The sequence below is a fragment of the Drosophila pseudoobscura genome, chromosome X, assembly GCF_009870125.1.
Source record: "Drosophila pseudoobscura strain MV-25-SWS-2005 chromosome X, UCI_Dpse_MV25, whole genome shotgun sequence".
NCBI classification, from domain to species: Eukaryota; Metazoa; Arthropoda; class Insecta; order Diptera; family Drosophilidae; genus Drosophila; species Drosophila pseudoobscura.
This window is the reverse complement of record NC_046683.1, coordinates 8,713,134-8,725,292: the sequence shown is the minus strand read 5'-3', so window position 1 is coordinate 8,725,292 and position 12,159 is coordinate 8,713,134. Positions and strand designations below refer to the sequence as shown.

The window sequence follows — 12,159 nt, the reverse complement described above, 5'->3', positions numbered from 1 at the left end:
CTCACCTATCACATTTATAAGGGCGAGCAGCTCACACACGTAATATCTGTACGCCCACCAATTGTGATATCTGGAAGAGAAAAGGGAAAAGTAGGAGGAAAGAGGGGGAAACAAGACAATTAGAAGTGAATCAGTGAAAAGTATTTGCTTGCTTTGTAAATAAATATATTCGAATGCCAAATCTTGTTTAAGTTTCCTTTGTCTTTTTTCTTTTTTTTTTGCTGAAAAACCGAGGCTGAGTCACGCTCGAATTCGTGGGCAGAATCGTTGATTATCGGGCAGAATGTTTTCTGGGAATTGAAACGTTTTAGCAGCAATGAAAGTGCTGGTCAGGGAAATGTCAGCAATATATTAGCATTTCGTGGAAATATTTCGGAACTTGTATGTACGTTCCCTCGTCTCGCATTTGAGTACGAATCAGATATTGAATATTCCCCTCATCCGAAAGTGATGATTGCTGTGCTATGGTCACATTTAAAGGCAAAAGAAACTTGAGGAACCATTTTGTGGGTCTTAATAAAATTACAGGATACATTTTAGAGTACTCACCTTAAATTTTCCCACAAATAATCTAAAAGTAATTTCTTTTTTTGTTTTTTCTCGGCTTCGGAACAAATGCCTATGTCTAAGTCCATGATGAGCGCATGAATCTTGCCACCCTCCCAAGATTTCCACAGCCATCTTGGTGTATAAAATAAGATTGCCTGCGGAAAAATAGAGAGCACACACAGATGATATAAAGCATATAGACGATGCGATGTATGTTTATATATATTGTACGAGAGAGTGAGTGAGAATACATCTGCAAAGGTGAGTTCCGTGGTGGACGTGGGCCCGTGTGCCCGTGGGCGTGTTGTCGCATTGGAACTGTCGTAAAAACTAGAAAAATCCCCGACAAGTGACATTTGCCAGCTGTTGTTGGACGAAAGACGACAGTAGGGTGGACTCCGCATCGGGTGATTCCAGTTAAACAATGCCAAAGGCATTAGTTAGTGGGGCCGGCGCTGACCTTCCCTTTGCTTAGTCTTTATTGTCTTTGCTAATTCCATAGCCGGCCAGGCCCCTATTTATAGTCATGTCAATTAGCCATGAGCCATTAAGAGCAGTCAGTTAGACAGGGGGCTTACCTACCACAATATCTATCGGACGATATCGGGCCACATCAGGCATCAGACAACAGCAGACAACAGCAGACAAGAGCAGACATGCCGACAAGAATTCTTTCTTAATTATACGACTAAGTCCGTCCGTCGGCGGGATCTAGCTTTTGTTGTTACGCCGGACTGGTGACTGGTGACTGGGGAATGGGAATGGGAATGGATGCCCCCGACCCGATGACAAATTAATAATAACTTGTATCGTAAATTAGCCGCAGATTCGGAGATTCAGTGATCCCCGACTATTCGAGTCCCCGAAATTGCGTAAATTGTGTGTGTGTGTTTGCTTTGGCACCTCTCCATGTGTCGCCCAGTCGCATCTGGGAGGGATCTCCCGCGCTGGCAGGTGCTAATCCCCTGGATATGTTGTCTGGCCATTCTGGCCATCCGTTCGATTCGTTGGGGGCTTAGCGGAGCCTTGGAGCGAGGTGAGAGTTCAGTTTGTTTAGTGGGCGCCCGACTGGCGGCTGTCCGGTGGGATTTGCCAGAAGCCCACAAAAATATTTGCACCCCAAACGTCACAGCACGCGCGGTGCTTACATCGGAATCATGCCTCCCTCTCACCCTTCCTCCTCCTGTGGGGTGGGGGCAGCTCTGCTCTTGCAACAATAGAGAATTTCAAATTATTTGCCATTGTCGTTCGGTATTCGGCGGGTCTAATTGGTTGGCCGGCCCCAAACATCTGCGGCACTTTGTATCGCTTCCAATGACGGCATTGTATCGTGCCACTCACTGAAAGCTCGTGCCCCGTGCCCCTGCCCCTGCCCCCACCATGCCTTGCCGGAAGTCAAATGATGCGTTTGATTTTCTTTGGCCTCCATCATCATATCATCGTTGCCTTCGCCATCATCTGCGTCTGCGTCTGCTTCTACGTCTGGGGCTCTGGGATCAGGCGTCTGCCCTTTTCGGTCTTCCTCTTCTGGGAAATTGCATTTCCCCGACGACAGACCGAGCAAATTGAGGAAGAGAAAACACCAGACCCGAGTAAAAGGGTGGCCTCCACGTCCCTCGGCCTCGTTTTCGTCCTCGCCCTCGCCTTCGCCTTCGCCCTCGCTGCTGTGCGCCCTCTGCCCCGTGTGCGTGCGTGTGTGGAAAGCAATTTGGCAAGCGTTCAAATTGCCACAAAAGCATCCCATAAATGCAACAGCATAGTGGCAGCAGATGCAACAGCCCACAATCGGAGGAAAAAGAAAGCCAAAGTCCATGTCCATGTCAAACAGAAGTCATTCCAGGCACAGTGGTCTGGGTAAATTGGGTTCTACAAATGTCTGGATTGGGATAAGAATTTACTTGGAAAGAACACCAAAGATCTGCTGAACAGATATATGTGGAAAATACTACAGGATGGAGGGGAAATACTACTCTAGAAATCATCTATATATTTGCTTCTTTCCAACATGGGTTCTTGAAATCTCCTCACATCCTTGGCCACTGTTCCTAGAGATGTTCGTCTGGGGAAGTGTTTGATTCGAGCTGTCACTGCGACTGCGCCGCTAACTGAACGAAACTCCCCCCAAATTGAGTCCCCCCATCCACACTGCCCCCTCTCTGTTCAGGGAGGACAAAAATACACGCACATAAGTCAAATATAAACAGGCAAGCCGGGCCGGGCCGGGCCAGACCAGTCCAGGCAGCCGACCGACTCGACCCCCAACTCTGCTGCGACGTCCGTCTGACTTTATCCTCCATATGCCACCCCCGCTCCGGCCCTGCGCCACCGATTTCCAATTCCCGCTCCCTTTGACCATATTGCCTATGGATGTTCCCGTTCCCGTTCCCTTTCCCGTTCCCGTTCCCGATCGCAGTCCCATACCCATTCCTGTTAGCATATCCATGGCTTTTTGTTTCAGCAATTCCCTGGCATCTGGCCAGAAATATTATTTCACTTTTATGTTTGTCTGCGCCTTTTCAATAAATATCTAGACGTCCCGGCCAGCAGCAGCAGCAGCAGCAGCACCAGAAACAGAGGGCAGGAGGCAGCAGGCAGGAGGCCAGAGGAGGCGCTGCTGCTGCCATCGTGGAGGAGAAATGCCAATTTTTGACATATCTGAGGGAAATGCCTGATCGATGGCATGGGATCGGATCGGAATGGAAATTGATGGCTAAGGCTTTTCTATTTTATGGCTGCATTGTCCAACTTAATGACGGATCTGGCCATTAGCCGTCCACCCACTCCCATTCCAGATATCCCATTCGATCGATCCTCTGATGCAGGTGCTATTGACCATTGAGTTTTTACGTTTCTGCATACATGCTATAAACGATCGTTTCATATGATTTAATCATATGAGGTGTTCCTCTGCCGCCCCTGGTGCCGCCTCTCTCATGCCACCAATCAGTGATCGACGATCGGCGGCATTTTTTATTCGTTTTTGTTATTAATAAATCGCATAAGAGCAGAACAGAACAGGGCAGAACAGGGCAGGGCACCCGTAGACAACAGAAATTAGGGCTAGGGGAAAGTGTAAATTATAGAAACGCGTCTACGCGTCATTAAGCAGGGAGAATACCATAATAAATGTATTTATAGGAATTTGGGTGACTAGAACGTCTCTATAATCGCTCTGTGACACTAACCGAGAAACGTAGCCCCCCTTCCCTGCCACACCACACACTCCACTCTTCCCCCTCCATGAGGGGACACGCTTGACAAAAAGTGTGATAAAAATATACATTTAATATTTGTACATTGTTAGCGGGAAGATATATTGTGTAATCGTCGAACAGCAGCAGCATCGCATCTACATGTATATTTTTCATCTATATGTATATATGGTGTGTATATATATACACACTGGTACCTAAACCATATCGTATAGTACTAACTATAGATGCCATATGGGCAGGAGCGACGTCACCGTTGGCGGAAGATGGGAATGGTAATGGGAATGGGGATGGGAATGGGGATGGCTAAAATGGCATCCATGACACAATCAATCTCCTTTAAGCGGTGCCAGCAATTAGCGATGACAGTTTGGGGGATAGAACAGGGGGACATGGGACAGGTGGGGCAGAGACACAGAGCGAGTGGGAGGTAATAGGGTGGGTAGCCGCTCTGACAGAGGAGTGGGCAAAGGTGCCAAGTATTCCGAATATTATTCAATTAATGATTTAATCATATTCAATATTTTGCATACAACATATATATTGTTTATACACATGGTGCTCTTTCTTTTCGGTGTACATTAATGGCTCATTGGTAAGGCTGCTCTGCTGTTCATATTGCCCATCGATATCCAATAAATTAATGGACATTCATCTCTCACTTGGCTGTTGCGGGCCGGCTATCTACGTCACGGCCCCGCACTATCATGGGCTCCATGCTGATGCTGCCGATGCTGGCGATGCTACCAAATGCCGTTGGCCTTGTGTGTGCCCCAAGTGAGATGTTCGGCAACAATAACAAAATGAAAATACAATACTTAAACATTCTCATTTGGCCCACAAAATTGTTTGGCCGTTTCAAAAGGCCAAAACCGCAAAACACAGAAGAAAAAGTGGAACAAATATTTGGAAATTGAAATTTTGTATTGAAAAGAAATACGTATCCATGTGTGGGAGTTAGCACATACATATATACATATATATATATCTACTATATATATATAGATACATCTCAATGGGTCGCTCTCGGTGAAAAATCGCTTAATTACTTAATCCATCAAATCATTCAACGCCCCAAATAACTATAGCCCACGGATTTATGGACTGGCGCGCAGGCGCAACCAACATTGGGTGGGATTTTTATTTGATTCATAGATAAATGGATAATTCCATAATGGATAGCATCAAAAATCGGATTAGTTGGGCTGGAACTTTTATCTGAAATGAAATTGATTAGATCAGCTTAGGGCTGATTAATTGTTAATCGTTTTATCGACTATCCACTGAGGATGCAATGACCTGATGGAAGCCCCCAAGAAACCGCATTTGCTCACCTGAAAGAATAGGCAAAAGCACACCCACTGATAGTATTTGTAGTGCTTTTTATCGGATGCATCGCCATCGGAGTTGCCAATGCCCGGATAGGGCACGGAGACGCCCTGCTTTTTGAGGAACAGGCTCTTGAGCGTATACGTTGACTGGATCCAGCAGTAGGTGTTGAGCACATCCTCTGGAATATCTTTGGTGTGTACACAATCGATGGGGTTGCCCACATACTGGCGTGTGGTTATAATTAGCGAGAATGACATCAGAATCATCACAGATATTGAGTAGTGCAGGCGGAATACTATCGAATCGGTTTTAACGTGACTGACCTTTACAAGGTTTTTCAATCCACGAAATATATCTAACATGGTTTGTGGGGGCAGGCTAGCGATCGCGGATTGGTCTCACTCTCCTCTCGTTACGCTTCGCTTCGCTTATCTTGCTGCTTTCTTTCTTTCCTTCTTTCTTTCGATAGTGTTCGATATCAGAGTATCGTGTTGGTTGTTATCGTCGTTGTTATTGTCGTTGGCGTCTTGCTATCGACTGGCTGTGCACTGTGGCTGTTCTGGCTGTTCTTTCTCTTTCGCGGCAGGCCCATTATCGGCTCATCAGTCATCAGTATCGGGGTCGCTGTGGCGGTGGATATCGATATCGGTATCGATCCACTGGCATCCAAAGAAGCTCCAGCTCCAGCCGTGTCTGATTCGAGCCGGAACCGGTGTTCGAACTGGTACTTGAACTGGTACTGCTGCTGATACTGATACTGAAACTGAAACTGTTCGGTCGGAGACGTGTTCGTTATGCGCTTCACTGTCACAGAACTGGGCATCTTTGGATCCGATCCGTTCCGTTCCGTTTCCTGTTTCCCGTTCAGCTTGCTTCCCCCTCTTCGTCCTCTCTCACATTTGAACTTGGCTTCTGATATCAGTTGAATTTTGGCTTCTACCGGGCTCTTCGTCAGCATCAACTGCTCCAGAAAACGGTGGTTAGCAATCGGATTACCCCACAGGGGAGCGGCGCGCACATTTTTCTATATTTTCACAAATCTTTCACCTACTCGTATTAATTATGTGGGCAAAAGCAAAGTGCAAACCGATTTCGCAGACGTTTTACGAGTACTACTGCCACGTTCAGCGTGGGTCTTCCACGATGGGGTACTATTTTCTTGACGCGCGGTAGTTTTCGTATGCTCGACAGCATTGAAATTTCGTAAAGAAACAAAACAAATAAAAAGCGCTCCGTGCATATAAATAAAATGTGGCATTAAATGGCCCTGCCTCATCCCTAAGGCCGGTGCCCCCCCCCGTGCCCCATTGCCTATCCGTGCCCCATGCTCCATGCTACGTGCCACATATGTTAATAAACTTATGCTGACTGACGTAGAGACGAAAAAAATACAACAAAAAGTCCGAAGAGGAACAGTTTCCAAATGAATTGTACATTTTAAAATTGCAATGTTTATAAACAAATTTCCCCGCCGAGTAGCCGATAATAAAATGAGGGATGGGGGGCGGGGGCCGGGGTGCCGGGGGAAACCATCATCGAAAGCGAAAAGAATCGAACAAACATAGAGGAAAGGAAGTCTGTCGTCAGGGGCCGAAGCTTCTAATACACTTACAGATCGATTCAGATAGATTCGATATATATTTTTTGTAAAGCAAAAGGAAGGGTGGATCGAATATTCATTCAGTTAATACCTTCTGTGGCGGCAAACGTCTGCTCAAAGGCACAAAATTCTCTGCAAAGAGCAGGGCATCGAAGATGGGAAAGATGCTGGCCAAAAATTGCGTATACGCACACGTTGCCTGGCAGTCAGCGAGAGTCAAAGGCGAAGGCTGACCAGCAGCAGCAACAGCACCGAAAGATCTCGCTGGATCTTGGGCCAAGGCAAGAAAAATCGTTAATCTATTTCGTAATCCAGACCGGTCTCAGATTTGTTTATAAAAAACATACACACGGGTCCCCTGCCCCTGCCCCTGCCACTGCCTATGGCCTATGGCTGGGCCTTCCTGCCTGCACTTGACATTTCAACGAAAATATTTGGTTGCTCGGCATTGTGAAATATGCCAGGCATGCTCTAGAGATAATAGCCCCCCAAAAACCGGGAAGGCGATGCATTCTAGAGGAGGTTGGATGGGGGGAAAAACCCGCCCAAATGAAAAACTTTTCATTTGTTTTCCCAGCGCGTGCCCACACACACCTTCTCCTTCACCGATCCCTGGCTAATTTTATAATTTCTTTTGTCTATAATTATTTTGTGGGATTTTTGTGTGTTGACAAAATATATTTAAATAAAATCAGGAGAAAGCATCATGTGTGTGGAGGGGAGGGATGGGCCTGTTGGAAGGAAATGACTAATTGGGTTTTCCTCGCCGGGCAATGAGCAATGGAACAATAAAACCTCAAGACATACCGGAAAAACCACAAGGAAAATCACCCACGCTGGTGGCTGGCGAAAAAAAACCAAAAAAGTTCAGAGGAGATCGATCTCGTGAAGCATAAAATTTAAGAACAATTTGAATGTTGCCCAAATTCAAATAATTCGAAATCGAATTCACTTTCCAATGCAGGCAGGCGGTACGGCTAACAAAAACATTCTCCTTCTCCGCTTTCCAGAAACGATCAAAAGAGGCCACAGCACACTTTGAAGTCTCTGCTGGCCCCGAAAAGGGGAATCAAAATCAAAACCAGAACCAAATTCAATTTGATTTCAATATTTTCAGAGTCAATAGCGCAAAGAGCTCAAAAGTTCAGTTCACTTTTGGTAAATGATCTACGGCTTGCTGTTCCTCCCTCAGACTTCTGCTCTGGACACAGGACTACACCCACATGGAAGTGTCATTGCCAAAGTATTACCAAATGTGAATACTCGTACAGCTGAAGGGATCAATGGAGATCAATATGAGATCCCAAATTCACGATTGCACATTCTGCGGCGACTCAAAAGTTTATTGAGAAAGATTGGGCCGGAATGCCTTAAGACCCCAAGATCTTCCTATATTTTGGTTGGTCTTAACAGTTGCCTCAATCATTCTTTATTATTTATGATTGAAATATATTTATTACACAATGTTCTACTGAAGATTCTGGGCTGAAGATCAAGATGGTTTAAATATCTTGATGCTGGCATTAGAAAAGTATTTCCTAAGCGAAGCTCCTAAGACCCGGGAATAAAGTAATGTAAAAAAGAACGAAGGATCCATATATAGGGCCTGAAACCACATAATCCAGGAAAATCACCACTGACATGGAATTAAAATTCGATTCATTCATTCAAACGGTTTGGTCCAGTTCCATTCAGATTCTTGATAGAGATATTTCCATCCATCGATTCCATTCATTTCGAATCACCCCATTGATCCATTAGGATAGTTTTCTCTCAACTGTTCTGGTTCTTTTTTTATATTTGAATAAATAAATAAATGGATAGTGCGGAGGGCAAAGGAAATAGAGAAAGAACGAAACACTTTCGATGATACTACAAACAAGGGGATGATAAAACTTAATATTTCATTCCAAACAATGTGTGAATGATATGAAAACAACAAAAATCTAGCTGCCCGACGCCGACGTCGAGCGTCGTATAAAATATAAAAATAAAATGAAAAATTATAAATCGTGTACGTAAAAACACGGATCTTTTTTTCCGCATTTTCGTTTTCGTTTTTCTTTGGAGAGAGCAGAAAACCCAGCGACAGAGACAGAGAGACGGAGACTTTGCGAGGAGGAAGTAGTAGGCGTGACCAGGTCCAGGGCCGGGTGATGATTGCGGGTGATTGAACAGTCAGAAATGTTCGATGCCCTCCCGTGCCCGTCCGACCTGTCCATTAATATTTGCGAATTTTAATTGTACAATTTCTCAGATGCCTGCCTGTCCGATCGGGGATCGGGGATCGGTTCGGTTTCTTTCGGGCGGAACACATGGCCCCCGGGGCAGTTCCATTCGACTGGGGTTCGCTTTTAGTTTATTTACTTTGTAAAAGTTAATTATGATGAAGCGGTGGCCATTCCCACACCCCCACAACCACCACACACACACACACATATACTCGTACAGAAATATATACGTGGATATTTTGCATTCACATATGAATACGAGCAGGAATTATGTATGTGGGCATGTGGGCATACAATAATAATACCAATCGCATTCTGTATGTACTCGCACATACATTTCTCTGCCCCGAAAATGCAGTCACACCGATCGAATCGAAGCGGATGGAATGGGATAGGATCGGAGGGGTTCGGTCTACGGTTGTGTTGATTGTGTGAAAATATAGAAAAACACTGGCACTGCAATCGTCGGAGGATGCCCTTACGATATCGCTTGTTCTGATTTGATTGTTGTGGGCTATCGCGCGGGACAGGCGCGTGTCACGTGTCCGACATGGTCGAGCACTCCCTCATCCGGACTCCGGGACTCCTGCTCTCACATCTTTCGATAGAACACAGAGGCACAGAAAAAAAACAACTCGTTTATCGGGAAATATCTGTATGATCCCGGATTTTCGACTCGAATGCCACTCTGGTGTTTGCCCGTTTTTGTATTATTTTCTTTTTTCGTGGAGATCAACGGAGAAAGCAGGCAGTCGCGGAGCAGCAACGGTGAGCGGTGAGCGGTGAACGGTGAACGGTGGGAACAGGAGGAACAGGAGAGACGCGCGCGTGTTCACTTTGCCAACGCAACAGACACTGGCGGGCAGCCGGCCAGAAGCCAGGTCCGCGACCATGCGAACAGACCAGGCCAGAATCGAGCAGAGCAGAGCAGAGCACACGCCGAACCAGAAAGAGAGAGAGACAGAGAGAGGCATAGAGCCATAGAGCCATAGGGAGATAGAGAGCACACTCCGGCAGAGATCTCGGCGCTGCCAACAAATTTTTGGGCAGCAGGCAGGCAGGCAGGCAGCGTCGCAGCAGGCGTGGCAGCATATTCTCCGATTCTCTCTGGCGTTGGGGCTGCTCTGTCTCGCTCGCTGGCTGCTGACTGCTGGCCTGCCCCACTCGCTCGCTAGACACGCACACTTCCGGTGGACGGAGAGGCAAGGGGAACTGTTCTGCCACTGCCACTCCACGGCTGCATTCGGCGGCCGTAAACAACAATGGACGTGGCGGCGAGACGCTCGCGCTTGCTGTGGCAGTTGCAACAATCTGTGGACAGCCCCAAAAGAGCATCAACAATGGGCCCAGTTCCAGTACCAGTACATCACTAGTGCCCCCCATCCGCCACACCCCATCCTTAGGCCACTCCAGTAGCAGCAGCGGCAGCATCCCATCAGAATGGGACTTCGGCCTCATCAAAACATTGCTCGGGCCCAAGGCACAGTGGCACATTTCAATAAAAATAAAATCATCTAAAGAACATATAAATATTCGATAATACACGCTAATGCATGATCAAGGAAATATTAATATTAATATATTTTAAATAAATTGTATTCAATTTAAAGGCAACTAAAAGTATTCCCAATAGAAAGAGAGAACAGTGGAGAATGCAAGATCCCTGTTTAAACCCTGTGACAAACCATTTGGGAAAAATAATCAGTAATAGGTAGTGATCATTGCTTTTGAATGAGCCTCGTGCCACTGTGCCTCTGAGCAAACTATTTACATACTCGACATTTATTTCTCGCACGCTCGCGAGCGGCGAACTACCCACGAAGCGGCGGCACGACAACCCGACCAAGACCCGATGCCCAATGATTTGAAGCGACAACAGACAACAGCTGAAGAAGGAGTCGCAGTCGCAGTCGCCAGAGAAGTAGTTGGAGCTGAGGCTGGACTGGAGTCGGAGCTGGGGCTGGACCAGTGCTGGAGATGGCTTGGAGCTGAGAGAACGGACGGGACAGGACGGGACAGGGCAGGGCAGGGCAGGACACCATTGGCGTGGAGTGGCGTGGCGTGGCATTGAGTGCGACGTGTCGCAGGGTTTCCTACTTGTATTGTTGGGCGAGTATGCGGCTCCTTGTCGCGTTGTTGTTTGTGCGATTTCCGCTCATTATTGCTGCAATCAGGCAGACAAAGCTCTTTGTCCTGGACAGGACATGGGACATGGGACAAGAGACATTGGACATTGGACATGCGACATGCTTTATCGGACATGGGACATGGGAAGATGGAATTTATGCGTATTTTGATTTTTGCGCCTAGACATCATGCAGGGCATATCAATTGGAGTTTTATGGCGGTCGGCCGTTGGGGCATTGTCACAGCTGGAGTTATGGAAATAAAAACTGTCTGCCATATCCGTTTGCCGATTTGATTAAGTTGTCAGAGAAGGCTCCCGGAGGCCCCAAGAGTCCTCCATCTCTCCATCTCCGTCTCCATGACGTACAGCTGCCGCAGACACCACACAATGGGAACGGCAACTGTCACTTGGAATGGGGAATGGGGAACGGGAAATGCTCAATTTGAGAATGGCAAATGGAGGATAGCCATCAAAATTCAATTGGTTTGAGGCACTACGTGAGACGCCTAGCATCATCGTCCTCGTCGTCGTCGTCGTCGTCGTCGTCGTCTTGAGACAATGGCAGAGCAGATCCCTCTGCATAATTCGGCCATTAAGAGATGTTTTCTTGGCCCTGGCTTAGAGCAGACAGTCGCTGTTGCTGCTGGCTAAGACAATGTCCGGAAAGGCCTTGCCTCATTAATGCACACTGAAAACATTACCCGGATATGACAGTCGGACGGATAAAGCTCTCCCTCTCTCCGTCTCTCTTTGGGCCCAGCGCCAAATGTTGCATTAAGATCCGAGCACGAGAGAATGAAAGGGTCCCAAGGTAGCTAGTGTCCAAGGCATTCAATGAGTCGCCTTCAAGGTGCATCCCCTAAGGCCTAAGGAATAGACTAAACATATACGCAAAAGGATATTTTCTAAGCCTGGTCTGACTCCAAGGAGAGCATGGAGACCCGGAGAGAACCATGATTGTCGGAAAGACACAAATGTCTGTGCTAGAAAGTCACAAAGGAAAAGGCCCTATATCTCAGTTTCGGTCGATATCTGAGCTCCATTCATCACATCTGATCATACGCTTGGAAGAAAGGGTTTTGAAGGTCAACAATACCACAAAATCCT

The 12,159-nt window shown here is 46.7% G+C and overlaps 1 protein-coding gene across 6 annotated transcripts in view; it reads right to left on the bottom strand.

Annotated features, from left to right (window-relative positions):
- The window catches only part of shakB (shaking B), a 141,610-nt gene that overhangs the window by 4,147 nt on the left and 125,304 nt on the right, over nt 1-12,159 (bottom strand). For 4 of the 6 annotated variants that reach the window (XM_033381600.1, XM_033381601.1, XM_033381602.1 and 1 more), the window contains 2 exons: nt 550-704; nt 6-70 (listed from right to left, as the gene is read on the bottom strand). In XM_033381600.1, the coding sequence (XP_033237491.1) occupies nt 6-70; nt 550-704 (220 nt within the window). Of the gene's footprint in view, nt 1-5; nt 71-549; nt 705-5,095; nt 6,055-9,406; nt 9,813-12,159 lie in introns of those variants that run through there. The other 2 variants (XM_015186456.2, XM_002134294.3) reach the window with 2 other exon arrangements.